Source organism: Ammospiza nelsoni, chromosome 9 (genome assembly GCF_027579445.1).
Source record: "Ammospiza nelsoni isolate bAmmNel1 chromosome 9, bAmmNel1.pri, whole genome shotgun sequence".
NCBI lineage: Eukaryota > Metazoa > Chordata > Aves > Passeriformes > Passerellidae > Ammospiza > Ammospiza nelsoni.
In genome coordinates this window covers 26,804,164-26,829,510 of record NC_080641.1, presented here as the reverse complement: position 1 = coordinate 26,829,510, position 25,347 = coordinate 26,804,164, and the positions used below count along the sequence as shown (strand labels likewise).

General features: G+C 39.8%; 1 protein-coding gene across 1 annotated transcript in view; it reads left to right on the top strand.

Annotated features, from left to right (window-relative positions):
- Window positions 1-25,347, top strand: part of EIF2B3 (eukaryotic translation initiation factor 2B subunit gamma) — a 95,459-nt gene that overhangs the window by 3,413 nt on the left and 66,699 nt on the right. Inside the window, exons 2-4 of the mRNA XM_059478272.1 lie at window positions 221-360; window positions 15,001-15,160; window positions 20,620-20,731. Of these exons, the coding sequence (XP_059334255.1) occupies window positions 221-360; window positions 15,001-15,160; window positions 20,620-20,731 (412 nt within the window). The remainder of the gene's footprint in view (window positions 1-220; window positions 361-15,000; window positions 15,161-20,619; window positions 20,732-25,347) is intronic.

Genomic DNA, 25,347 nt, shown 5'->3' with positions numbered 1-25,347 from the left:
CAGGGGAGATTGTTTTCACAGTCATTAGAGTTTAATTCTTTTCTTGAAAAGTTACTGTTGCCAAAAGAGCTTGACTGGGTGGAGAACCCAGTTATGTTGCTCAAGCCTTTTGACAGTTCCATCAGCCTTTCTAAATAAAAAAGTGGGTGTATCCTATTTGTGATTAATATTATTTAGATTTTTTTTCTGCTTCATCTCATCTCACTCTCCTTTGTCCTAGAGGTCATTGTGATTACAAGGAAGGAAATCCAGAAGATGCTAAACCTGGACACAAAAATGAAGCTTGATTTTGTGTGCATCAGTGACAACATGGACATGGGTACAGCAGATTCACTGAGGCATATTCACCAGAAAATTAAGGTATTACTGTCTTTTATTGAACTTAACTGGAAGTTATTTGTTTATAATTTTTTTTGTTGTGTTGTAAGGAGTGTCCTATGTAGTGATACTGTGCATAACTGAATTTCCTGGTCTTCAAAAGAGCTGAATTTTGTAAAGGTCACCTCACAAGGGAACGCACACAAAGACTCTGAATGACTGGAATTGAGAGCTGGGAAGGCTGGAGCCTGTTCAGGCTGGGCTCTGGCTGCGTCTTGGTCACTCTTAGCTTTCTGGCAAGGAATTAAAAGGTTGTATTTGTTTCTATGATTTTTGATACAGAGTGTGATAGTTGTTGTCTGTCTACCTAGTGCTTGGGGGAGTAGCTGTGCACAAATGTTCTTTGCTGCCTGAGGCAGAGCAGTGGTGCTCCAGAGAGTTTGTGTTCACTGCTGGTCATGACACAGGCGTGCCTGCACTCTTGGGTCAGTGACTTGTGCTGGGCTTCAGTTTTCTGCTTTTCCTCTGCTTTTGTTCCCTTGGTCTTACAGTAAGCTCTTCAGTAAACAGTGCCCAGATGTGATAAAGGGCTGCTGTTTGAATAAAACCAGCAGTTTACAGAATTTTAATTTCCAGCTGCATAATTAAAACACTCCCATGTAAGGCAGAAACGCTGCTTGGAGCTCTTGCTGTGATCTGGGACGGAATTTTGTTTTTGTTGTTGTCATAGACTTAATCATAGGATTTGTTCCCTGTCTGTTTAGGCCATCTTAGCCAAATTGCCTGTTTAAATAAATGTTGCAACAGAACATCAATGAGTGCTTAAGTCCTGAGGTTTCTTTTTGAAGCTCTTTTTGAAGCTAATAAAGTGCAGTGTTACAGGCTATATACTCCCAAGAGAAAGACTTCATTTGAGACAAGGTGAAACTTCAAGGCAAATATGGATGTGTAATGGCACAAGGAGACAGATCTGGCAAGGGATTAATGCACAGACTAGTATTTAGAGGGTGAAGAGAATATATAACAAAGAAAATCAAAATTAGCTAAATTAATTTAACTGAACTGTTTCTATCATGTGGAGAATCACTTTTGTCATAACTCAGTTTGGCAGTATTTTTTAAATACATGTGTGCAATAAGGAAGTATCTGCACTGCAAATTGGAACCCTGATCTTACAGTTTTATTGTCTGATCAATGTTGGGGTGTCTGTCTTTTGGTAATCCAGCCAGGTCTGCTTAGTGGCCCTGGGAAGCAGCAAGTAGAGTGTCTGTGAGTTAGAAAATAGTGTGTCTTCACAGGCGGCAGTGTTGATCTTCTGTTTATTTTCCAGAAAAAAGGCTTAGAGAAGATGTGAGGTAGTCCTGAAAACCACACAAGCTTTCCTAAGTCAGATGCTATGTATGAGTGGCAGCAGCTGCTTCTGCCCTTTTTATTCCATGTCTGCTTGCCTGGGCACAGAGGACAAAGTGGTCTCTTATTTGAAAGAAGCCTATACTAAGTTCTTGAGCAGATTGCTGCACTGTGTACTTTGGAGTCATTCCTGTAGTAAATGCATACCACTGGTGCACCTCTTACAGGGTATGCCCTCTCCTGTGTGATAGAGGTGAGAGAACTCCTCAGTAGAGGCAGCTGAAAAGCTGCTGTATGTTGGCTGTGTTTGCAGTGCAGCGGGAGAGTGATCTCGTTGAAGAATGAGTTTCCCTGGTGAAAACAACTGCTTCTTGTGGCCATAGTTTGCTGGCAGGCTTTTTGCAGCCCATGCCAAAAGTCTGATGAGAAGTTTAAACTGGTTGCTGAAACTTAGTTGTCACAAATTGAGTTAATTGCCCACAGACAGAAGAGCAAGTATGCTCAGTGAAAGCGAGGTAACGTGGCGCAGCATAGACAACTTGCTTGTGTGCAGTGCGAGTGACAGGGAGTAGAGCCAAGATTATAAATGCACAGTAAGAAATATGTCTAAGGGTAGCAGAACTGCTGATCACAAATTCTGAGATGTGCATAAAACACTCTAAAGCGTAACACTTCATGACTTGCTGCCTTGTCCAGCGTTGACTGAAGGAGTCTCACTGCTGCTTGCTGTGCCTGCAGTTTTGGGCCTTTGGGCCTTTTTGTTGTTTGCTCCTTGGGTAATGAGGCTTGATACTTTAAAGATTAGATGTCAAGATTAGACTTACAGAATTGCATTCAGAAGTAGCAGGAGAGCATGTACATGCAAAACCTGTAAGGGCTAAGGAAGTGTAGTTTCCATTGTTTTCTCTCTTTATGTTGCTGGTGTTTTTGGTGGCAGGGAAGACTGACTTTTCATTCACAGTAACAACCATCTGACTGCCAGTCTTACTTTTTGCAAGTTGTTCAGAAGTTCATGAGAGCAAAGGAAACTCATTAAAGTTTTGGTTTGCTGTTTGCCCACTCTGCACACATAATAATGTTTTTGACAATTTTGCTTCGAAAGTTGATATACTAGATGCAAGTTCTTTGCTCTATTGGAAGTCTTCCTGTTATTTTTGGCTGTCTCAGCCTACACCTGATTGACAAGGTAGCAGCTTCATTAGGGTTTTCATGTTCATTACAAGTCTGAATGTATCCTTTTCTTGGATCCTTCATACAATAAAAATATTATGCTAAACTTGAGTCCTTAAGGTACCTGCATGAAAAGTAGTGAACACCAGAAAACTTGGTCCTGTAAGTTTCACTTTGTGTATTCCTAGGCCTGGGTGTCAGTCTGGCCTGTTCTTTACCAGTACCTTTAGTGGGTTGTTTTGTTTATTTTTATTAAACATTCAGTTCTGGGGTCTGAATAGCAAACACCATTAATCAGTTTGGCCTCACAATTCTCCAACTGAGAACTGAGGCATAATTAGGTGAAGAGATTCAGCTTTTCTTTAAAATCATATATACTTGCTTTCTCCTCAATAACTATTACTAGTCCTTGTTTCTGGTTTTCATTGGTAAGCAGCACTGGCTGGAGCATTCAGGTGAGTTGAATCTGGGTAATAGGGAAATCATAAAAGTCTTGACCATTTCAGTGATGATATGTGATAATATTTTCTAGCAAGAGAAAAGATTGAGTGCTGTCTACTGCAGGCTGTGGTAGGAGATGATGCAATTTGGTTTTGTAGGCAGGTTGTCTTTCAGTGGTAATTTGTTGTTGTTGTTATTATGGGGAACAGCCTTTTAAAATGTGAACTTATTTTGATGTTCCTTGTAATTTTATGTAATGAAATCCCCTGGCTCACTTAGGGAGGCTTTTCCTCTGTAACTGGTATTAGTGGACATGATTTTTTCCAAGTCATATTGTAAAGTCTTTTGATACATCCTGTATGGTTTTTTGCAGTCCAGAAATAGGTCTTCATTTATTTGACTTCTGCTGCCATTCTTAAAAGCCTTCTCTTTTGCAGTTCAGTGGACCTCCTTTGGCTGATTGGCAGGACCAGTATGCAAAATGTGTGCCATGACCTTCATGTTATAGGACATAGAGTTTGGCTGGTAACACAGAACTTGTGCTTTTGGGGAATAGTAACAAGAAATTTGTGGTAGGACCTAGAAGCCCAAGAGTAAATTGCGGTGTCTCAGAATATACTAGTTGAAATAGTGTGATGATAAGCAGCCACTCTGATGGAGGAAGGAAAGGTTGATACAAAACTGGAATGTATCAGGTAAAGTATTCTTTATGGTAGAGATGAGAAATTAATTGTATTGCTTAAGGCAATGAGAAGGGTTGTTTGCCAGGAATACTGAGCAGGTGTGGAACTCAAATGTATCAAATGTGGGACAAACACTAGAAAAGGAGATAAGATATTCAGAGTGGAGTATAAATGGGTTTAAATTAGCTGTGAGAAAACACAGGCTGAAAATTGCAGAAAAGTTTTAATTAGAGCAGAATATGATTGTGAGACAGTTTTCCAAGTGTAAACAAGATAAGAATCCCCCAATTTCCTCCTAGAATGAGAATCTGGTTTTTTGCATTTTTGTTTGCTTTTAAATGAACTAAATAAATCAATAGCTGAAATGACAGAAGGCAAAACTCTTGACTCAGGAAACCCCTTTGAGGACTGTGTTTCTGTGACCTTCTGCTTGTACCATTCATCAGGCTGCTAAGGCCCTTTTGGTGGATTGTCGATTATTGTTGATGAAAAAAATAAATGGCAAGGGGCGTCACTGTAGTTTCAGAGCTCCTCTGAAATGTAGGCATCCCTAATATTTGACCATTTTGTTTCCTGTGCCAAATTTTACCAGACCCACACAGCTGCTGTCTGGCACCCCTCCCAGGCTGGGGCTCTCCAGGCAGCAGGTTGAAAAACCTGGTTAACTCATGAATCTGTGTTTTGGGTAGATTGGGTGTGCCTGGATGAAACATTTGTCTTCACTGAGTCTGTATTATTTTCATCTTCTATTAAGCATTTCTCTCCCTTGTGTCACCCAACTATACTCCAGACAGTGATTAAAATGTGGCGTTCCAGCAGAGTAACAGCAATGGAACAATTTCGTATTTTCCTCCCTTGATGAGCCCTTAGCTGTGTTAATGGAAGCCCTGAATAATATGATGTGAATTAATCAGCTTGTCTTCTGCTGCTATCGCTGCTGAGTGCTTGTGAGAGAAATGTTTCATCTCAGGTGGTCCACCTGGTCTTCTCAGTTTCAAAAAGTAAGATTACAAAGTAATATAGCTCTTTAAAAGCAAAGCAAAACAAACCCTAAAAAGCTACCAAAAAGAAGAAGGAAAACCAACTTTCTTTGAGCAAATAAACAAAGCTTGAAACTCCAGATTCTCTTGGTATGTGCATCCTTGGGATCCGTGTTGTGGAAAGTGTGATGTCACGGTGGTGGTCCGTGCGCTGCTGAGGGTCACTGATCCGTGGAGTCTTGGCCCGCGCGGCGAAGCACTCGGCTTCCTCTGCTGAAAAATCTCCTTTCCAAACACATGATGTAAGGAAGCTTGCTGCAACGGCTGCAAGATGGAATCTGAATCCTTTTGGTACGACTGAGCAGAGTTTGGTGAGCATGGAAAGAAAAACTTAGGTCCCCATAATATAGAGTTATTTTTTTGTACTGTCAGTGGAAATAAGAAACCCAAATTAAATTCATTTGTACGAGACAAGGTCTGTATAGTAGCAAGGCTGAACTAAATATTCTATTAATCTGTTTTGAAGTAGTAAAAATAATTTAATAATTTTCTTCCAGCTCAGCTGACAGCAAACATTTTTTACTTAAGTGTTTAAAAGGCAAATTAAAATGCTGTCTTGGTGGTTTTTCTGTTTCTGCCTTTAACAATGTTGTTAGTAAGGAAAGCAGATGTATCAGATGGCAGTTCACAGGGTATGTAGCATCTTTTTTCCCTCTCTCTGCCTCTTATACTGAAAACTGCCACAACTGAAGGCACTGGCCAACATTATTTTTGTTTTTGTAAACATTTATTACAGTTTGCATGCCCAAATCCCATTCCCAAAGCAGAGCTGATGGTCTTTGTAGAAAGCAGCTACATGGGCAGGTGCTCAGGCTGGGTGGCTGGGAGGAACAATACACCACTGCCTGACTCTGTGCTTGAAGAATGTGTTCAGGACTTTCAGCTGATCATTATTTTTTCTGGCAGGGTAAGAGAGAATTCAGCAGTTGTTGGGGGGTTTTGTTTGTTTGTTGTTTTATTTTATTTTTTCTAATGTTACTCAGCTTTAGAAGACTCTAGCTAATTAAATTATTTTGCTGCCCAGGTTTACTATGAATAATGGCTTAAACACCAGAAGTTTGAATAAGGCAATTAGTTGTGAAAGTTGGATCAAGAATGATTATTAGGGCATTTGCTATTCTGCCCATTGTCCTCTAAAGAGGATGCCTTCCATTATAGAGACTGCAAAACCTTAGGTGTTTTGCAAGAAGAGTCATTGACAGACCTGAGATGCCTGTCAGCTTCAATTGTTGCATCTCCCCCTGCATGTCCTTTTCCTTTTCATGCTCCTGGGAACTCCAGGCCTGTGCTCATTATGTTAACCAATACCTCTTGTTCCCATGTAGAAGTTAATGGTCATTGCTTTTCCTGTCTTACAGTGTGTGTTTTCATTTAGGCCTCTGTGGTTTCTGATGAATTACACAAATTCAGCCTATTCTACTTGCAGACACAGCAAGCTCTTTGCACAGGCATATAGCTGAAGTAATTTATTTAAAAGCATCCTGGTAAAAATATTTTCCTGGTTTTGTCAGCCACTACTAGTTTTCATTTCTGGGGAGTAAATAGCAGTGTTCATTTTGGTAAATCCTCATTCATTTTCCCTATTTAAAATAGATACAGCTGCCCTGTGTAAATAACTTACTGTGCTTTAAGGATGACACTGTGACAGCTGTAGTGCCCACAATTGCCATGAAAAGCCCAAACATTGTATGAAGGAAGATCTGTTACGATCCAGACATGGGGAAGATACACAAGTAGAAATCCCACAGGCTAGAAACAAAGCAAAAAAGGCTGCAGGCAGCAAGGAAGGAATGTTCTTCCAGAGAAATGTCCAAAGAAGATATAATTGCAGGTGATATTCTTCCCCTGAAAGAGAAAATGGATTTGTTCAGATCAGACACAGCTGATCTGTTGGAGCCTGAGTACCTAGTTCCAGTTTTTGGGGAATGTGGGAGGAAGGAGATGCCAAATGTCAGCCCATGGACTTAATTGTGCTGGGAGGGTTTTCCCCTGTGTCTGGTTTTGCAGCTTGGTACAGTTGTGTAACACTGATAATAGGAATGTGGTGTTGTGAGCAGCACATGCTATCCCAGAGACTGCCACTCTTCTCAGTACTGGTTTTCTGTCACTGTTTAATTTGGTGAAAGCCATGGTAAAGATCAGTGAACTTTAGGATGCCTGGAATTTAATTTTGCATTTTTGTCATGCTGTCTTAACTGGGAAACCCAAACAGGTTATCTCATTTTTCCTTGGTTCTGTGCTGAAAATGGAAAAGCAAATCTGCATTTAGATTTTTCATGAAGCAAATTTAGATATTCTTCTGTAGTATAAATTCAATCATCTTCTTTGGGAAGATGATGAAAATTCTGGATGTAGACTAATAGTGCTGGGAAAAGCAGTGGAGGTATTGAAGTTTTCGTAACATTTTTCTTACAACAGCAGTTGCTGCAGACCAAACACCATTAGAAAAGTTGGAAAGGTGCTAGAGGAGAAAATGATCCTGTGTGGAAGATTAGTTTAGGGATCTACAGTTTATAATAGTGTTTTTATTTACCCTAGCATGAAAAGTGTTTAGAGAAGAGCCCCAACATTTGAACAAGGCTGATGGGGTTTCAGGCAGGTGGTTTCCCCTCCTGTGCAGGCTGGTGCACAGTAGCAGTTTCACTGAGCTGTCTCACAGAGCCTCTGCTTTGCAGAGTACATCAGAATTCGGGTTTTCTTTTGAAGCAGTGTTGAAACTGGGTGTTGTGTAATGGCTTGTTTTGACCTTGGAAAGGGTTTTTTTTAATTTAAGATCATGCTGATACTAGCTGCAGGATGGCAGAATGATTCCTGAGGACACATGCTTGTATGTTTTGGTTTTTATTTAGTCTCTAGTTTGAGACTGCAAGGAACCATTATGATCCTCTAGTCTTTATGGGAGTTTGCACCCACTAGTTGGGTCTGTTAACTCCAAAACTTAGGGGTGAATTAGTGAAAGCGTTTCTGAAATATAGCAAGACTTTTCTAGACATTCTACTAGAATGTATGAATTGTCTGTTACATACTTCAATATTTTGTTCCAGGTTATATTTATTCTCCCTCTTAAACCACTTTGCATTTTATTCCTCTGCTGATCACTGGTTCCTAGCCCTTGAATTCAGTCATTCCTGCTTTTTGTTGTGCTGCTGAGAGATCTGCAGTTGGGCTCCTTGCTGGCTGTGGGCAAAGGCCTTCTTTCCCTTCAATAAGTTGAGCTCCATTAGGACTACTTTTTATTATTATTGTGTGTATGACTGCAGCACCTGACTGCCTAAGGCTCTACTTACATTAAGTGTTAAGCCTGGGCTTGAGCTCTGGGCTTTGGCAGCAATTCCTGCTGCGCTGCTGCTGCTGAGGTTGGAGCCCGACTGCTGCGTTCTCCTTTCTGTTCATGGGAAGCAGGGTCCCAGATCAGCTGCACAGCAGGTCTGGCAGTGCTGCCATCCAGGTAGTCCTGGAAACCTGCCTTCCAGGAAAGGAGTGATGAGGAGAGTGCCATTTGTTTCTGGAGTTGTGCCTGTGGAGAAGGGGTCTGTCCATGCACTGCATTGAGCCAGGAGAGAATTTACCTTGCCAGGCTTACCCTCCATGAACTGGAAAATGCAGGGTCTGGGGTGCTCCCCTGAGCTTTTGCAGGCACAGTGCACACTTCTGGATGCCTTTAGATGAGAAAACCACATCACTCAGGACTGGGACATAAACCCAGGAGATGACCCTGATCTCAGACAGATGAGAGAGCCTACCATTACAGAATCAACTGTGTCAGTCCAGTGCCCCAGGATACTGATAGGATGACAACTGTCAGTGTCCTGCAAGTGTTAGGGTAGCAGATTTCTTTTACTAAAAAAAAAAAATAAAGACAGCAGAGGCTGAAGCCACACCCTTTAGAATAGATACAAATAGATACTAGGGCTGTCATCCTGTGTTGAAGTGCGGTAGAAGTAGTTTTGTCAAGTGCGTGACAAGTGGTCGGGATAGGCTTTTAAAAGGACAGTAAACAGCTTGTGGTTCATGTGATAGAAAACAGAACCAGTGAAGAAGGGTGATGGGGGTAGAGGAATAAGCTGAGAAAATTACTTTTGGAGTACTGTATAAGGACAAGATTGATTTAGTTGACACCAGATTAAAAGGTGGATTGCAAAACTTATGTTCCAGACCAGAAGTTTTACAGTTCAGTAAGTGTCATAATATCAATGTCCTGCTTTGAAAGTTTCTTTAATAAGTGTATGAACTTCTGTTCATCTCTATAGTTCTGGGTTTGGTTGCTGAGAACTGTAAATTACACTTTTCCACCTCACATGTCAGTTTGAGCATAGGTAACACGACTTCCTTCTGGGAGGAGACAGGATGCCTTCTAGGCTTGAATATCTTTCCTGTTCCTAGCTTATATGTATGTAAATTAAAAAATATTGATTTTGGATGGTAGCTCGTGAGATGAAAAGATAACCTAAAATGGTGTTTTCATTGTATGGTCCCATCTGATACAAAACACAGGATGAGCCATATGATGGGACTGGGGTTAAGTCTCCTCCCCAGCTTCTGGCATCTTTCTTGCAGCTTTCTTTGGGAAGATAAACTGTGATGCTGACAGGTTACGTATGTGAAGGCATTCACATTGCCTTAAGATATCCTCACCTGATGAATTCAGGGCCATCCAGGAAATTAGAAGAGACTCCCTTGGCTCCCCCATCAGACTTTTCTGTTTTCTTTTTTTTTTTTTTTTTTTTTTAAGGGAAAAATAAGTCTCTAAGAAGCTCCTTTCACATTACACAGATCTTAAAAATTAATTCTTCCATCCTTTAATGAAGAAAGGTTGCTTCTGGATTTCAGATTGAGAGACATTCTGTGCCTCCACTGTCCTCTATCCTCAGAATAGTTTAGAAGGTGCTGGTCTACAGCAAACTTCTGCTGCAGGGTGACAGCAGAGTAGGTAAATGCTTTGTGTCTGCTAGCAAAGTACTAAATCATTATTTCCCTCTGAATCTCTCCATCAAGGACATTACAAAAGGAGAGTGGGAATTCCCAGCCAAAGGCGGCCAGTTCAGTTTGTAGCTAACAAGATCTTACAGACATCAAAAAATAAATGAGGTTCCCTGCTCCAGTTGCAGCAACAGCTATAGAGCTTCAAAGAGGTCACAGGTGTGGAAATTGGAGGTCTCTTAATGGAGACTGAGATAAAAAGGGATTATTTAAAGCCTTGGATGTAAGTTTCTGATCTGAAGAGTGGTGAGTAATGCAATTGCTGGGAGGTATCTTTGACTTTGCCTAGAGAATGCTAACAAGCAATCAAAATGCTTGCCCACAGCCAAACTGTTTTTTCCCTTTCCACTCTTTAGAATAATAAAAAGCATTACACACAAACCCCACTGTTAATGCAACATGTGGGTGAAGTTCCAGGCTATTGTGTATAAAACTCAGTCCTAATTCCAGCAGTAATTATAACTTGTTCCTCTCTCTCTCCCCTGTTGTTTGGTGACACCGCAGGAAGTGATGCAAAGTTCTCTGTTTGTGCATGTATTAACTTAGGTTGAGTATATCTAATCTCTTGATTTTCTTTCTTTTCCTGTCAAAGTCTCAGCTGTAATACTTTGCAATTAGAAACTTTTAACATTTAGCTTCAGTGTTTTGTCTGTTTTCAGTTCTGTTAAGAAGCTGGTTCTACTGCTTGTGGATGTTTTGCTTCTTTTCTGTTTATAATGCAATCTGACATTTGTTTTCCTCTTTCTCTTGAGGCTGATTTTGTTCATATTACAGTTTCCTTGCAACACATGTTTTCTCATTTTCTAGTCTGCTGTTTTTGAGGCCATCAGCAGTTTAGGCTGTGAGGTCCTGCCCTTGTCTATACTTGATAGAAAAAGCATAGTAAATACCAATAGTAAAATTCATAATTTGCTGCCAGCTATCTGTGGTAACCTTGACATCTCCTGTTTGATCATAAGGGCTCCAGCAATAATTGCTGAATATAAAAGGGTTTTTAGCATTGCATTTGTATGCAGGGTGTGAGAAAGTCCAAGGCTTTTTATTTATGCTGGTATATTACACCATATAATTGCATCCATCTTTTGATCTGTGGTATGAATTAGTTCCATTGAAAACATGTTTTCTATTTTTAAATCGGCTGTCTTGATCCGAGTTCTTGAAACAATCTGCTTTTTGGCCTTGTTTTTGTGTATATTTTCCATATTGTGCTGGATTTAATATAGTTGTTGACATACTGGTTTTCAGTGTTTTTTCCTTACTGTTTTCTCTATTTTGTATAAATCTCTTCATGTTTTGTTACCCTGTTTTATTTATCTGGATCAAGTATTTAACTTATTTAATACCTGACCATTTCACAGTTTATAACATTTGATGGTGACATGCTGTTAGCCAGTATTAGAAAGGTAGAATGGAGAAGTGGGGACCTTAGTGCCCTGTTTTCATACTTGACTTAACTGAATACTCTGTATTCAGGGATGGTTGGGCTGAAAGGTCAGAGCTACAATAATTCATGAAGTCAGTAGGGATGCAGAAGGATCTTCTTGAAACTTGGATCATAGGTGGGATGATCTCTGCAGAATCCCAATTTTCTCCACTGGTCAGTAGCTTAGTCTCAGTTTTTCATTTGAGTGAATAAATTGCAAATTTGAGGTTAAAAGGGATTGCTAAGGCCCAAGTTAACATTTCCAAGGAGCATTATATTCTCCTTGTCTTTGCTGTGGCTCTTGTGATGCTCACAAAAACATGAGCTGTGCTACCAGGAGGGCAGGGCTGCTGTCCTTCAGAGTAGCAATGCAGTGTTTTCCTGTGTTCCTCAACCCAAAATCCTTTGCTGCTTTCTTATGCTTGGTGGCCTTTGCACCTGCTCTGTATAGCAGCTTCTGTGGCGGAGCCCTGGTCTGTGATGAGGCCTGCTCTTTGTCATAAAAGTAGTAGAAACAAAATGGCACACAAAATGTGTCAAGTTTGGCAGAGCAGGAAGATACCAGATATTCCAAGTATTTGTCTCATGCTCCATCCATTAGATGGCCCTTCTTGATTTAAGACCTTTGCCTTGCCCTGCCCGTGGTTGTAATGCGCGTGGAGAGTGCATTTGTGAGTGCATTTTTTCCCTTTGCAGTTGTTCTGCTTGAGGTGTGTGCTTGCTGGGGTTTTTTTAATCAGTTCGTGTTGATTCTTATCATCTGTATAATAGTTTGGGGTTGATGTAATCATTGTTACATGTATTTCATTAAGAGATGTGCGTGTACTCAGGCGTTTGCATAATTCATGAAGTCAAGTATGTTCACATACCCCTTGTGAGTGCATGTACTAAGTATGTACTTCTCTTCTTTGTATCAGTGGCTCATTGGGAAAGGTGCACTGCATTTATTTGGTGTGTATATATGTAAAAAACCCACAAGTTCTACCATTTATTTTCTTTCTTATACACCCACCTCGAAAACGTAAAGAAAAACACACACTTCTGCTAAAGTTCTAGGATAGTTTATTTTTTCATTCAGCCATTAGTTTATTCGTTCAGGAGTTGTACACTGGAAAAAAAAGTGCATCCATTAGACAGTGAGGGCTTTATTTATGAGGGGGGTGGTGTTTCAAAGGGGAAGCTGTCAAGTCCCAAAAGAGCCTTTCATGGTGTATTCTCAGCGTGCTTCTGAGGCCACTGCTCTGCTCATCAGGAGGAGAGGCAGAAATGTGGGCTTTACAGAGCAACTGTGTGTTTCACTGGTCCCTGCGCTCACTGACGTTTATTTACATATTGGGAGAGTAAATGGGTAGAACAGATGGCAACCAGACATTTGGTGGTTCTGTTCCCGTATGCTCCTCAGGGGTCTTGCATTCAGTTTTTGCAAAAAGCTTGTCCTATAGGGAGGAGAAAAAACCCAGGAGCTTGCTCGGAACTATGAAATGCTTGTTGGGTTTTTGCATTAGTGACAGATTAAAGCATTTAGTAAAATGTGAAATAATTACAAGGTTTGTTTTACAAGTCCGGATAGTCGTTCCTTAGTATAAGACTATTGGGGTGTCAGTCCCTCTCATTTGATTATTTCTTATTTTCACCATTGGAGCAAATGCAGCTAGATTTGAAGCTGGCAATCTCTTCTTTCTATAAAATGAGTTTGAAAAGTACAGGTTTATTTATATGGGTCTTGAATTCCTTTTGGTCTTTTCTGTAAACGTTGTTATTCATTCGTGCTCTTGTAAAAACAGAATATCTGAAAATTTTGCAGGATTTTCCAGGATATTTAATATGTGTTTCTTCACAGTTTACAGTTGTGAAGCGGGAGATTTGCTTCCACACCAAGCTGAATTTTTTTCTTATTTTCTATGTGCACTCTGGAATGTTGGAGCAGGGCTGCTCCAGAGTGCTGGGCAACTCGCTTTAGTGGTTTGGGTTGTTGGGGTTTTTTCCAATGTGTGCATGTTGGGTTTTTTTAGAGAAGTGCTAATTAAAACACTTTCCTTGGGCAAAACTGTAATATAAAATACACGTTTTGAAAATATGTTAAAAGAAGTGATGCAAGTCAGGTTTTGAATGTGTAAAATTCTCAACCTGCAGATTGTTCCTTCCTGTAAAGCGGCCAGGTGTTTCTTAGTAAAGTGGGGACAAATCACATGAAAATGGAAGAGCTTGACCTTTTGCACAGCATGCCAAATCAGCATCTCCAACAGTTTGTGACATGATGAATTCCAACACCTTATTGGTAAACACATGAAACTGCCTAGCAGTTATAGGAGAACCTGTCAAATAATGTAAATACCAGACCTCAGCTAATCTCAATTACAATGTGGAATCTCCTCGTGTTAGATAAAAAAGCAAGCTTTTCTTTAATAAACCTTTCTGAAATGAGAGGTCAATCCTGAAACAATTTGCTTTAAACCAAGTTAGTTTTCAAAAGTAAGAGTAGAATTACTGATCGATCCTCCATGGATTAACTCAGGTTTTTTCTAAGTATTGTCTAATGCCCTTCTCATTAAATATGTATTTTAAAAAGATAAAATTAGGCAGCCATGTCACACTGCAGGGAGGCTTAGCATGGAAAATGGCAGCAGAGAAAGTGAAAATGGTAACTATCAGAAAAGAAACACTGTCTTCTGGAGAGGCCTTTAGAAGGTTGATCGTTAACAAAAGTGGAAATTTGCTACTTTTGTGTCAGCCATGCTGCACAAATATTATGTTAGGATTAGTTTAAATTAAGTTAATTGCTGAACTCATAGGTTTTTGGCAGCTTATCTCAGAACCCACATGAAATACAGAAAATTTTTTCTAAATAAGAGTTTTTGGGTGGATTATATTGATAGTGTCCACTGTTAATGAAGCTGCTGTGTCTTGTTCAATATGTGACAATGTTCCTGTGACTTGTGCAGCAGTTCTCTTAAAAACTGCATAAGGGATTTTGGAATCCTTTGAGATCAAAATAAAGTACAAGCCTCCTATTAAATAGGACCTAACATCCTTTTTTGGTTTTTTTCCTTATAATATGGAGTACTGCTGGTTTTAGGAAATGTATTTCTAAACTGAGCCCACCATCGCAGTGCAATTACTGAGTAAATCACATCCTAGATAGTCTTTGTTTTTTTTGTCCCCCAATAAAATAACATAGTTTAAATATCTTTTCCAGCACTTTGTTGCCAGATGCAAAGTCAGCTAAAAAGAGTTCTTCAGAAAGATTTTTTTTCTACCTCATTATATAACTAAAAGTAGCTGTTGAAATAACTGCAGAATTTCTTGTTGGTTTTGAAAGCCATGGCTTCTGTGTCCTTAGGAGCAGATGAAGAAAATTCAGATGGTCACATATTGTATATGGTGCAGATCTGGATAAGCATTAACCAAACAACAGTAACAGCAGGATCAGGAAAAGCGCACTGGTAAAAACTAGGAGCTATTTTTGGCAGTGGTAAATTAAAAAATAAGAAAAAGGTTAAAGTGTGTATTTGGTTTTGGGTGTTCAAATGCTAGTCCATATATGGTAATTTGTATCTCTGAAAGGTTTGATGGGGTTTTTTTTCTTCTTTGACAGACTGATGTCTTGGTGTTGAGCTGCGATCTGATCACAGATGTTGATTTATACAAAGTTGTGGATCTCTTCCGAACACATGATGCTTCTCTCTCCATGTTAATGAAGAAAGCTCACGAACCAACAGAAGGGGTACCAGGACAGAAAGGGAAAAAAAAGCCAGGTATGTAGGAAGGAATACATATTTATTAATAAATTACCGAGAAACCACTGGTATGTATGATATGTTTAGTTATCAGTCCCAGAGCAAAAGAAATAAAAAAGGCACAGATACCCTATTTTTCCTCAGATTCCCTGGTGAGGGTGTGACTTGGTTTTTTCCAGCTCAGAATTAAGTATTAGACTCGTGTAATCTTGCAGGCTGTGATCCAAAGCTCACAAGAGTTAAGGGAAAAGCTCCAGGTGACTTCAGTGAGTTTTGGATGAAACCCTGAATTTTTGTTACATATGAGCATTAAAACCGTTAGGTTTTTCAAGAGCACTAAGCATCAGCCAGATTATAGCTGGGAATTTTACACTGACTGTAGGGACCGGCACTAGGTGGGTAACAAGCACTTCTAGAAATTCTCCCCTCTCATAGTATGTAGTGAATTACTCTTCTGAAATCACATCCAGGAGCCTTTTGCTAGGCAAAACTCCCACTGATTTCAAGGAGCTGATTAGATGCTTATCTTGTCCATTTTACCATAATATCTTAGTTAGTGCCTTGTAATCTTTAATGTGTCTGTTCTCACAACACTGCTGTAAGGCAGAGCAGGGCTATTATACCCATTTTACTTATATGCTAAAAGTACTAAATACCACACAGTTGTTCCCACACCATACCTCTCATTTTCTGTTAATGATATCTCTTAAAATGCTGAGCCTTGACTATTGGCAGTTTAGTGGGTCCTTGATTAAAGTTCAGAGGCATTACAAGTAAGAAAATGTAGCTTCAAACTGTTTGAGAGAGGAGTGAAATGCAAGCCAACAGTTGTCTGAAAGCAGAGGAAATACGTTTTTAAAAGAAAACTTCTTAGGGTTTGCATGAAGATTTTTCTGGAGCAATGTGTAAGGTTAGTAGGGCTGAAAGCATTTAGTACTTGGACTCTCAAACAGATCTAACTCCCCTATTTTTGAAAAGGCAATCTAAGTGCTAATGGCACATAAAACATTGTCAAGAGCACTGCTACAGAGGAGAGTTGAGCATTCAGGAGTTGTAAACTAATGGGTCTGTGGTTAAACATCATAGAGCTTCCCAGCATGGGAGCTCTGAGCACACAGGGTGGGGGTGAGGAGGTCTGTGAGGATAAACAAGATTATCTGAAGACTCTTTTCAAATATAAACACATCAGATTGTACATGCATTCTTATTTTGCTTGTTTTTTATGTTAGCGTGCTTGACTTTGCAGCATAACTCTTTCTACATGACTTGTTGAAATTTGTGTGTGTTTTTTCAGATCTGTAAAAGACCAAACTTGAAAAGACTAAAATTCCATTATGTAGAAGTGTTCTGTCACCCCTGGTGTTTTTCTGTGAGGCTCAGATCTCCCATGCAAAGCACCATTTGAGCTGCCATGGACAGCAGTAGTGACAGGTTTCCTGTGAACTGCCTCTGATAAGATGTGAACTCTACCTGGCCTGTTTCAGTCATTTGTTAAAAGCAGGGGAGGGCCAAGAGAGGAATCTTAGCTTCTTCTCCAGGTTCTGGGAGGGAAGTGTGTTTTAGGGAGTACCAGACCCTCCTGGCTTTCATTCCTGCTTGACTAAATCTGCCTTATTGCTGTGAACATTATCTTTGCTCATCTATCTTCCTTTGTCTGTGCTGGCTTCTTGCTGCCACCAGCCTCCATTCCTGTTCTCTTTCCTTAGTTTCCTTCCTCAAGGATCCTTGTTGAGAGCCTGGCTTTTCTTTGTCATCTATTACTCTTTTCTTTTACTGAAGATGGATGGAACTGCCAGTTCCATCTTCTGTCCTGTTTCTCACTTCTTGTCTTCATCTGGTTCATTTATCCACCTACAGTCACCTGTTCTCTTCTGATTCCTGTCCTGTCTAATGTCCTTTAACAGGCAGTCACAGTTTACAATAGTTTTCAGGAGCTGCTTTCTGTCCCTTCCAGCCTGTCTTGTAGAATCCTCATTTTTTAATTTTTTTTTTTTTTAACCTCACCTCCATGAGTTTATGACTTTGATTTCCTTGTAAAAAACAGCTTACAAAAAGACAAATTAAACTCTTTCCCCTGGAACAGTCATTGCAGCATGGCTGTGGAGCCTCGTGGCTTGTGTGCTTTGCTTTTACCTCCTGATGGTACAGAAAACCTTAGGCAGCACCTGCTATTTCAGAAATTGGAACGATCTATCCTTAAGAATTCAATATCCAGAAATATTAGCAGCAAAAATAGAAGACTAGAGGAGAATAAAGCATGTAAAGCTGCAGTTTTCCAGGAATTGGTTAGAGCTTTTCAAGGGAAGGGATACCAAACCAGTTGTGCTTATGCTAAACTCTTCTTTTTCCTTAGCCTTAGAACCAGCTGAATGGTTTTTGCTGAAGTTTTTCAAATGTTCCTCTTAAGCAAGCACTTGGCATTGGAAATTTCATCCCAGACACTTAAAACTTGGTGAAACTTATAAGCACCCAAAGACTGTATTAACGTGGAGTATGTTAGGCAGTTTGCCATAGTAGGTGGCACTATTATCTCCTTCTCTAAATTGTGACACATACAAGTTTTCATGTACTTGGACTCTACTGTTCAAGTGTTTGTATTAGAAAATTGATCCCATGACAAGCCACTAGATTTATTTTTTCACTGTTTTCACTCAAAAAAAGCAATTCTTTTTTTGAGAAGTATCAACAGGATTTTATTTCGCATATGTCATGGAATCTGATACAAAGTTGTTGCTTTTGGGGTATTATTGAACATTCAAGAACTGTGATATAAAGAACAGTTCTTAAATTAGCATGAATTGCAGTGTGTTAAGTGCTATAAATTCATCCTGATGGTTTCCTGCAATGTTTGACTCAGCTGCAAATTACAGGGTCTAGTTCATTGGGTTTTATATTTAGGGGGTCATATAGTGACAATAATAATCTCATTGGCTTTTTTAACTGAGCAGTAAGAGCAATGGCAATTAAAAAAAAAAACACATGAAAATGCTAGTCAGTGGTAGTAACCCAAATAAACAGAGAGTGTTTGGAATTCAGAGGAATTCAGATACCCAGAATGGAGCTGTGTGCTTAAAGATGACCTGCAAGGAATTGAGTGGAAAATAGTGTCTGAACTTTTCTTTGTATAAAGAAAGGCAGAAAAGATGGGGATGGTGACTCTTTCCTGCTTATTTTTCTTGTCTTGAAAGCAGCAAGCATCTCATCAGTGGTATTCTCTGTGTTTGCCAGAAGACCTCTTGGTGGTCTTGAAGGCTGCATCCTGTGAAATCCTCTCCATTTAATTGAAAGGGTGGGGATACTGAGTCTTTAACAGAGGTGTCTTTTTCTTGACTCAGTTAATTATGATTGATTATAAAGCATTTTAAAATATATGACAGAAATTTATTTCTTTGTGTCACTAAAGTACTTAACATTCTCTTATGATGTCATAATTTCTTTATATCATTAAAGCCCTTAAAATTGATGGGGATCTAATTTGTAAGATAATTAATATATTGCAATAGCAGTGTCAAGTCCTCATTTATCTATTGTGAGGAGGCAAAACACATCCTGCATTTCTTTTTATACTTGAAATGATTTTAAGTTGCTGTCACTTTAACAATTTTCTCATACTTCTTGCTGGGATTTTGTGAGCTAGTTATGTGTCTGCTCTTCCATTTATTTTTTCCTTCCAGTGATGCCAGTGGGATTTGAAACAGCACTCTTGTACCTCTGGATAATTGTTTTTAGTATAAAAGTTTTGTCTTTTTTTAAATTACTGAAGTAATATTTTTTATTGCCAGTATACAAGGAGAAACCTGACCTTGCATCTGCTTCAAAAAATCCCACAGTGCACTCTCATGACTTCACTGTTTGTTTCTTACCCATCCACACAAGCAAGAGCAGCAGGTTTGGTGTCAGGCATGTGCTTGGTCCTGCTCTCAGTTGGTTTTTCCCTTCTTCCTATTGCGTAGAGTTTTGCTGTAGCAGTGTGATATGTTCCTGTAAGAACAGCCAGGAGATGGGCAGGCAGGACCTGAACTTGTAGGGGAGTGTTGGTGCTTTGATGGGGGAAAGTCAGTCACTGTTGTATTTCCAGCCTGTCAGGAGACCCCCCTTAGGTGGCAGAGGTGAGGGTTCATTCACCCCTAATCTCAAACTTCACAGCCCTCCACAGAATGAAAATAGGCACTGCTTTCAAGACTTACTCTGAGTTTTTACAGCAAGTAAATTTTATTGTAATTGTACTTATTTTGTCATGGTTTTAGATGTTCAGGCCTATTTTCATATTTCTTTGCTGTGTAATGAATTTCTAAGAAGGGTTGAGAGTTTTCTGAAGAGGGTATGCTTGATCACTTGGATCAAAGATTGCACAGGAGAACTTTCAACAGCTGCATAGATTTGACTGTTTTAATGGTAGTTATTACTGTGGTAACTCTGAAAGAACAGATATGGCTAAAACAAGGGATGGGCCTGAACTGGGAAAAATAAAGTTAAAAGTAGTTTGTCTGAAAATGATCTTAGAGAATTAGCCACTTGTAGAGTATGTTGTTACTCCAGCATAGTTAAAGGCATAGAACTTAGGAGATCAAATATGTACCAGTTTGGCCCAAAATTACAGTATTTACTGGGAGAAAAAAAGATTTTTGTTAAAATTGTGCTATGGCTTACTTGTACAGCCTGTGTCTGTAAATATCAGTATATGGCTGCCACCAGAATGATGGCTCAGCTACAGAGTGAAAATTAGAATGAGCTGCCACCACTGTATTCAGATGTTGTGGAAAACTGTTAAAAAATAAAAGCTTTACATTTCAGTAGGCCAGAGTCCTTGCTGATGCACAGTCACTGATTGCAGGAGATACAGACTGCCACAATAATACATGTGAGCGCTAGATATTCTCTTGGTGGACAATTTTAGAAACAGATATTTAAACCAAGTTAATCCACCCAGAAACATCCATGGTAGAAGTCTTAGAATCTATACTTTTATGTGTGTTTGTGATTTACGTATTGGTATTTGTCTAAAATAGATGACTTGCAAAATTCTTATGTCTCAACTGAAATCATAATCCTCTCCAGACTCCTTAATTCTAGTGTGGAGTGACATTATAAGAAGCAGCAGTTGGATTTGAAGAACTCACTGCTTGCCTTGAATTTGTTGTTGGTTTAATTCAGGTAGCAGGGGTTCCTATTTGGGAAAAAAAAAAAGGAAAGGAAAGCACAGCTCAAAATTGAGTTTGCATGTCAGGACCTGTAGTTTGCATCTTCATAAAAAGGATTCACAAACCTTTCAGGGCCAATGTTTTGATTGTCATGATATATATCAGCTACCCCAACTGACAAGAAGTTGAAAAAGTTATCAACAATATTTATTAAATTCATGGATTTGCTGGCATAGTTGTATTTTGTATTTTAGGGGTGGTTGGTGGTGCCATTTGTCTTTCCAGCCTGCATTAAAATGGGGTTACGTAATGATTGTGTTTGATTTTCTACTTCAGTGGAGCAGCGCGACTTCATTGGAGTGGATGACACAGGAAAAAGATTGCTCTTCATGGCTAATGAAGCTGACTTGGATGAAGAACTTGTCATTAAAAGATCCATCCTTCAGAAGTAAGTTCATGGGTCCTTGTAATAGAAACTGAACTTGATATGAGGTAAAATAATTGTGTAGTGGGAGAGATGGTTAAAGACAAAGTAGAATGAGAAGGGAAGAGGAAAAGCCACTTTTGCAATATTCTGGGAGCAGTATTTTATTATTTGTTACATCATTGGAACCAACTGATAGGCTTGTCTTATACCTTTATTAGGAAAAAAATCCAGGGAAAGAAAAAAAATGCATGAAAAGGTAACTCTTCTTGAAATGAAACCTATATTGCAATAGGTCAGATACAGTTTAGATTCAGAGACTGTGAAGTGTTAGGCCTATAAAGGAATAGGTCCTGTTCCATAAATGAAATGCTAGTCTCATTGGTTGAGTCCCAAATGGATTTGCAGAGTGTCCATGAGAGGCTCTCAGGATTTCATGACCCTCTTACGCATTTAAGGCACAAAATCTCAGCTTTCTTTCCCAGCCCCAAAAGATTCATTACAGAAACCATGCTTATAGCCACCATTAAACTTCACTGGGGACTTGGATAAATTTATCAAATATGCCAGACAAGCTGAGCTTTCTGCACTGTGTAATTCATATCCATTAGTAGGAGAAGGAAAGATGACTTGTTCTTTATGCTCTCCAGCACAGTGATTTTAGTTTTCTCAGGCACACGTTGTCTGACGTGTTCTGTGCAGAGCTGTATTGGCTCCTTGAGAGGCCAACCTTTGTAGTTTGTCCCAGGCTGACAGTCAGACTTTCACCTCTGTGAGATGAGACACCTGTGGAACAGCTATTTGAGATCTGGGAATTCATCCATGTGGACCTTTTAAGTCAAGGATGCAGACATCTGGGGTCTGCTCTCAGATAAATCTCTGCTGTGAAAATGCCTCTGGTGTGTGCTGTAGGCCACAGCTCAGTCTTTCCTTGAACATCCCACTACCAGATGTGAGGGAGATGCTCTGTGCCCATGGAAAGATGACACCTCCTCTGCCTGAGTTTAAGGATTATCCTAGAAGGAAGGTGATCAAGAGTGGGTTCTGTTAGCTGTTGTAATGGAAGGACCCTGTCCCAGCATGTTTCCACTGGTGCTCTCCTGGGCTTATCTTGGGCATGGCAGGGACCAAGCTGCAGGCAAGCCTTCTGAACATACACAGCAGCTGATTTGTATGGAGTAGGAAATTCATCACTGATGCATTCTGTGGGTTTGTGCACATGAAGACTAATAGATGCATTTTGGGCTAGGGGAGGAATATTTTATCTACTGTTAGTGACAAGCTTGTCTTTATGGCTTCCTCCTGGCACTAGAGGGTGGCTGTGGTATAATGACTTAGAAATTGCTGTAACATATGTGATCTTAGTTGACCCCTGATTTTACAGGTTCATCTAACCAGAGGATTCTCATTCCTATAGCTAAATTTATCAGGCTTTATCCTGCAGGCTAAACTTTGCCCTCAGTAGCACCTGTTCAGTTATATTGTCTTCAGCAGATCTTAAGCATTACTGTTTGGGATTTGGTGAATGGAGTGTTGATGATGTACAGATGGGATAAAAATCTGTCTGTTTCCCTGTAGTTCTTACATGCACAGCTATGAAAGCAAATGTAAAGTGTTTACCACCCTCCAAGTAAAGCCCAAAGATGCTAGGATAGTGTAGAAGAACAAAAAGAAATCTGCTAAGTGTTACAAATAATAAACAATGAATAAAAATGATGCTTTGAAGTATCAAGCAGAAGTATTGGGTCAGTACCCATGTGGATGAGCCTCTGACAGCTGAAACCACCAACTGTGGATGTTTGTGTGTTCTCTGTCCTGCAGCTGCCATCTTTGGGAAGCTCTGAGGGAAGCAAAATATATATGGAAATCAAGTAATTTCATTTCAGGCAAATCCAGGGTAACAACAACTGTGGGAGCTCTAGGAAGACAAAGTGTTGGCAGCTAATGATGTTTGAACCACTGAGTTGTCTAGACCTGCTCAACCCCTGATTTTCTCATGTGAGAAACAAAAGCAACTCTTGAAACAGTCTTTGAAGACTTTTTTAATACATCATACTAAAGAAAGAGAAAAAAAAGCAAAAAAAAGTAAGCCCTATCTCATTTTCTTCATGGATCATTTGATGTGACTGACTTTCAGCTGCCATATTGGCTGTTTCTTGATCTCTGGACTTTGTTTTGATGAAATAACAGACTTTGTGGCAAGATGGTGGGAGAATTTCCAGTACACTCATTTGTTCCTCTGTAAAATACAATAGACATCTTGAGGGTGTTGCTTTTGTTTGTTTTGCTTTTAATGGTCCCTTTGAAGGGCTATAGTGGTCTCGTTACATGAACTCTAGAACTCCTCCAGTGCTTGTTTTGTTCTTCAGATCCTTTGTCTATTTTCTTTTTCCTGTCTCTTTTTAAGGAGGGGAGTGGAAGGAGGGACAGGGAGGGAGTGGTGAAAGGAATGGGAAGAGGGAAGATGAGCTTTTATTTAAAGCTAGGAATCTTGTTACTGGTAAAAATCTAGACCCCATACAGAAATGGTTCAAAGGCCCTTTGGCTTCCCCTCCTCACAGGAGGGAAGTTGTGTTGACAAAACACACAAAACTGTAGAAGGCTAATTTAAATCCTTGAAGAAAAACCTTTTTCCTGACCTTTGCCTTCTTCCTATCATTGGATTTCATGCTCTTCACTTTCCTGCCATAAAAGAGCAGCTGGTGAGGAGGGACAGGGGAAAACACACCTTCTCCTGAGTACCTTTTGAGTATTAAATATTTATTTGCTCTTGACCTGGGTGTTTTGTAGTGGAAGTGTTACAGAATGAAACATTTTAGTGGAATTTCTAAGCTCATGGTGTAACCTATTATTCTCTTTCTCAGTTTGGTTAGGATTTCTTTTCCAGATTAGTTATTTTGATTTGTGTTGTGGTTTTGTAAGTCGTGGATAGCCATTTTGGGTTTGGGATTGCATCTCCTTGTTCCACCACAGAAAGGAGTCTGGATTTTGCTCTTTGCTTGCCAGAGCAAGTCTGGCAAAGCTTTCAACTTGGCGGGTAAAATTATCTTTTATTTTCCCTGTGCTGTTAATCACCCTGATGACAAGTCCCACAGGTAGCATCCTCCTTCAGTAAACAAGTGGAAAACAATATCAAATACTTCTATTCAGGCACGTTTTGGAGTGCAACAGGCTGAGCCAAAAGACAAATTTATTGGTGGTGCCTAGAGAGACTAATGCTGCTGGGGAAAGCATTTTCAAGGAAATGGTTCCCTGTTTGGGTAATGAGAGCTTATAAAAAGCCATGAACAGCCTGTGCATGTCATTCACTTTGGCAAATAGCTGCAAGATGAGATACTAGAATGAAAGAAATACAGTTTGGGGATGTTTCAGAGCCAGCTTAGGGCCCTTTGAAGAGAAAAAAATAAAGTTATGTGCTCATCCCTGGAGCCTGGTTTTGCCGGTGACATCTCTCTGACTTGGGTCTTGACAGGATGAAGGAGTGAGGAAATGATGAGAATTCCATAGCTGCTGCCTCTGCTTTGGGAGGGGGCAAAGGTATTTGTTTTCAAAGCACAATTACAATGGACAGGGAGCTTTTTGCTCCACCTCTGATATTTATGGTCATGCAAAGTGAAACAGTAAAAGACACCTGTTGGAGCAGGTCTAAATTTGGAGCATTTCCTTTTAAGATCTTGTGGGCTGTGTAGGGGTGAGTTCAGCCTTCGTGGGTGTTCTGTCTGCACAGATGCAGGTGCAGGGCTTCTCCTAGAGAATATGTTAATAAATCACCATGACAATTCCAGCTACTTATTACCTCATGTGCTTCAGACAGAAAGGAATACCTCATCTATAAATATATACAGTACTAACATTAGTAACCTTGAAGTAACAATGCAGATCTGTTTTTAAGGTAATTTAGTAAAAAGAGGGGGTAAGATTGGGGAGTTTTTCCTTCCTTTTCTACTTGCATCATGAAAGTAAAAATGAATGGTGTAGTATAATTTCAAAAGTCAGCATTGCCAAGTAGGTAGGTAAAGGGAGCTCAGAAACAGCTTTGATACACTTGATTTCCTTTCTGCTGCCTTGGGATATCATCCTTTTTCTCTTTTTTTTTTTTTTTTTCCTGCTGATAATTGGTTTTAAATAAGTGAATCATATATAAGCATGCTGCAACTTCCTTAATGTTTCTGCTCTCTAAAACTGTTGTTCTTGGGAAATTGGCATCTCTGAAATACTCTGCTGCTCCTGTGGTGGTTCATTTTCTCTTTTATAATATATTTCCGTTAGAAAAGCTGAGAATGACACTGGTATAGGCAGATGCTCTACAGTATGAAGCATCCTAAACTGAATCATGGGCAGATGTCCTGTACCAGATCCAGCTGTGCTGGTGAAGGGGGCCAGCACCCTGAGCTTATGCCCAGCTGGACATACAGTTGAGAACTCCATAAGCCACATGTGTCAAAAATACTTTATGACTTTTGATAGATTAAATAGCAGGACTTTGCTAACTCGGTTCTGTTTTCTTTGTGCATTTGGGAGATGTCCCCACAAGCAGTGCCACTGGCAGGGAAGAGGGGGATCCAGTAATGCAACTCAATAGAAAAATCCTGAGGAGCAGTTCAGGACAGACCAGGGAGCAAAAACTCTTTGCTGGTCTT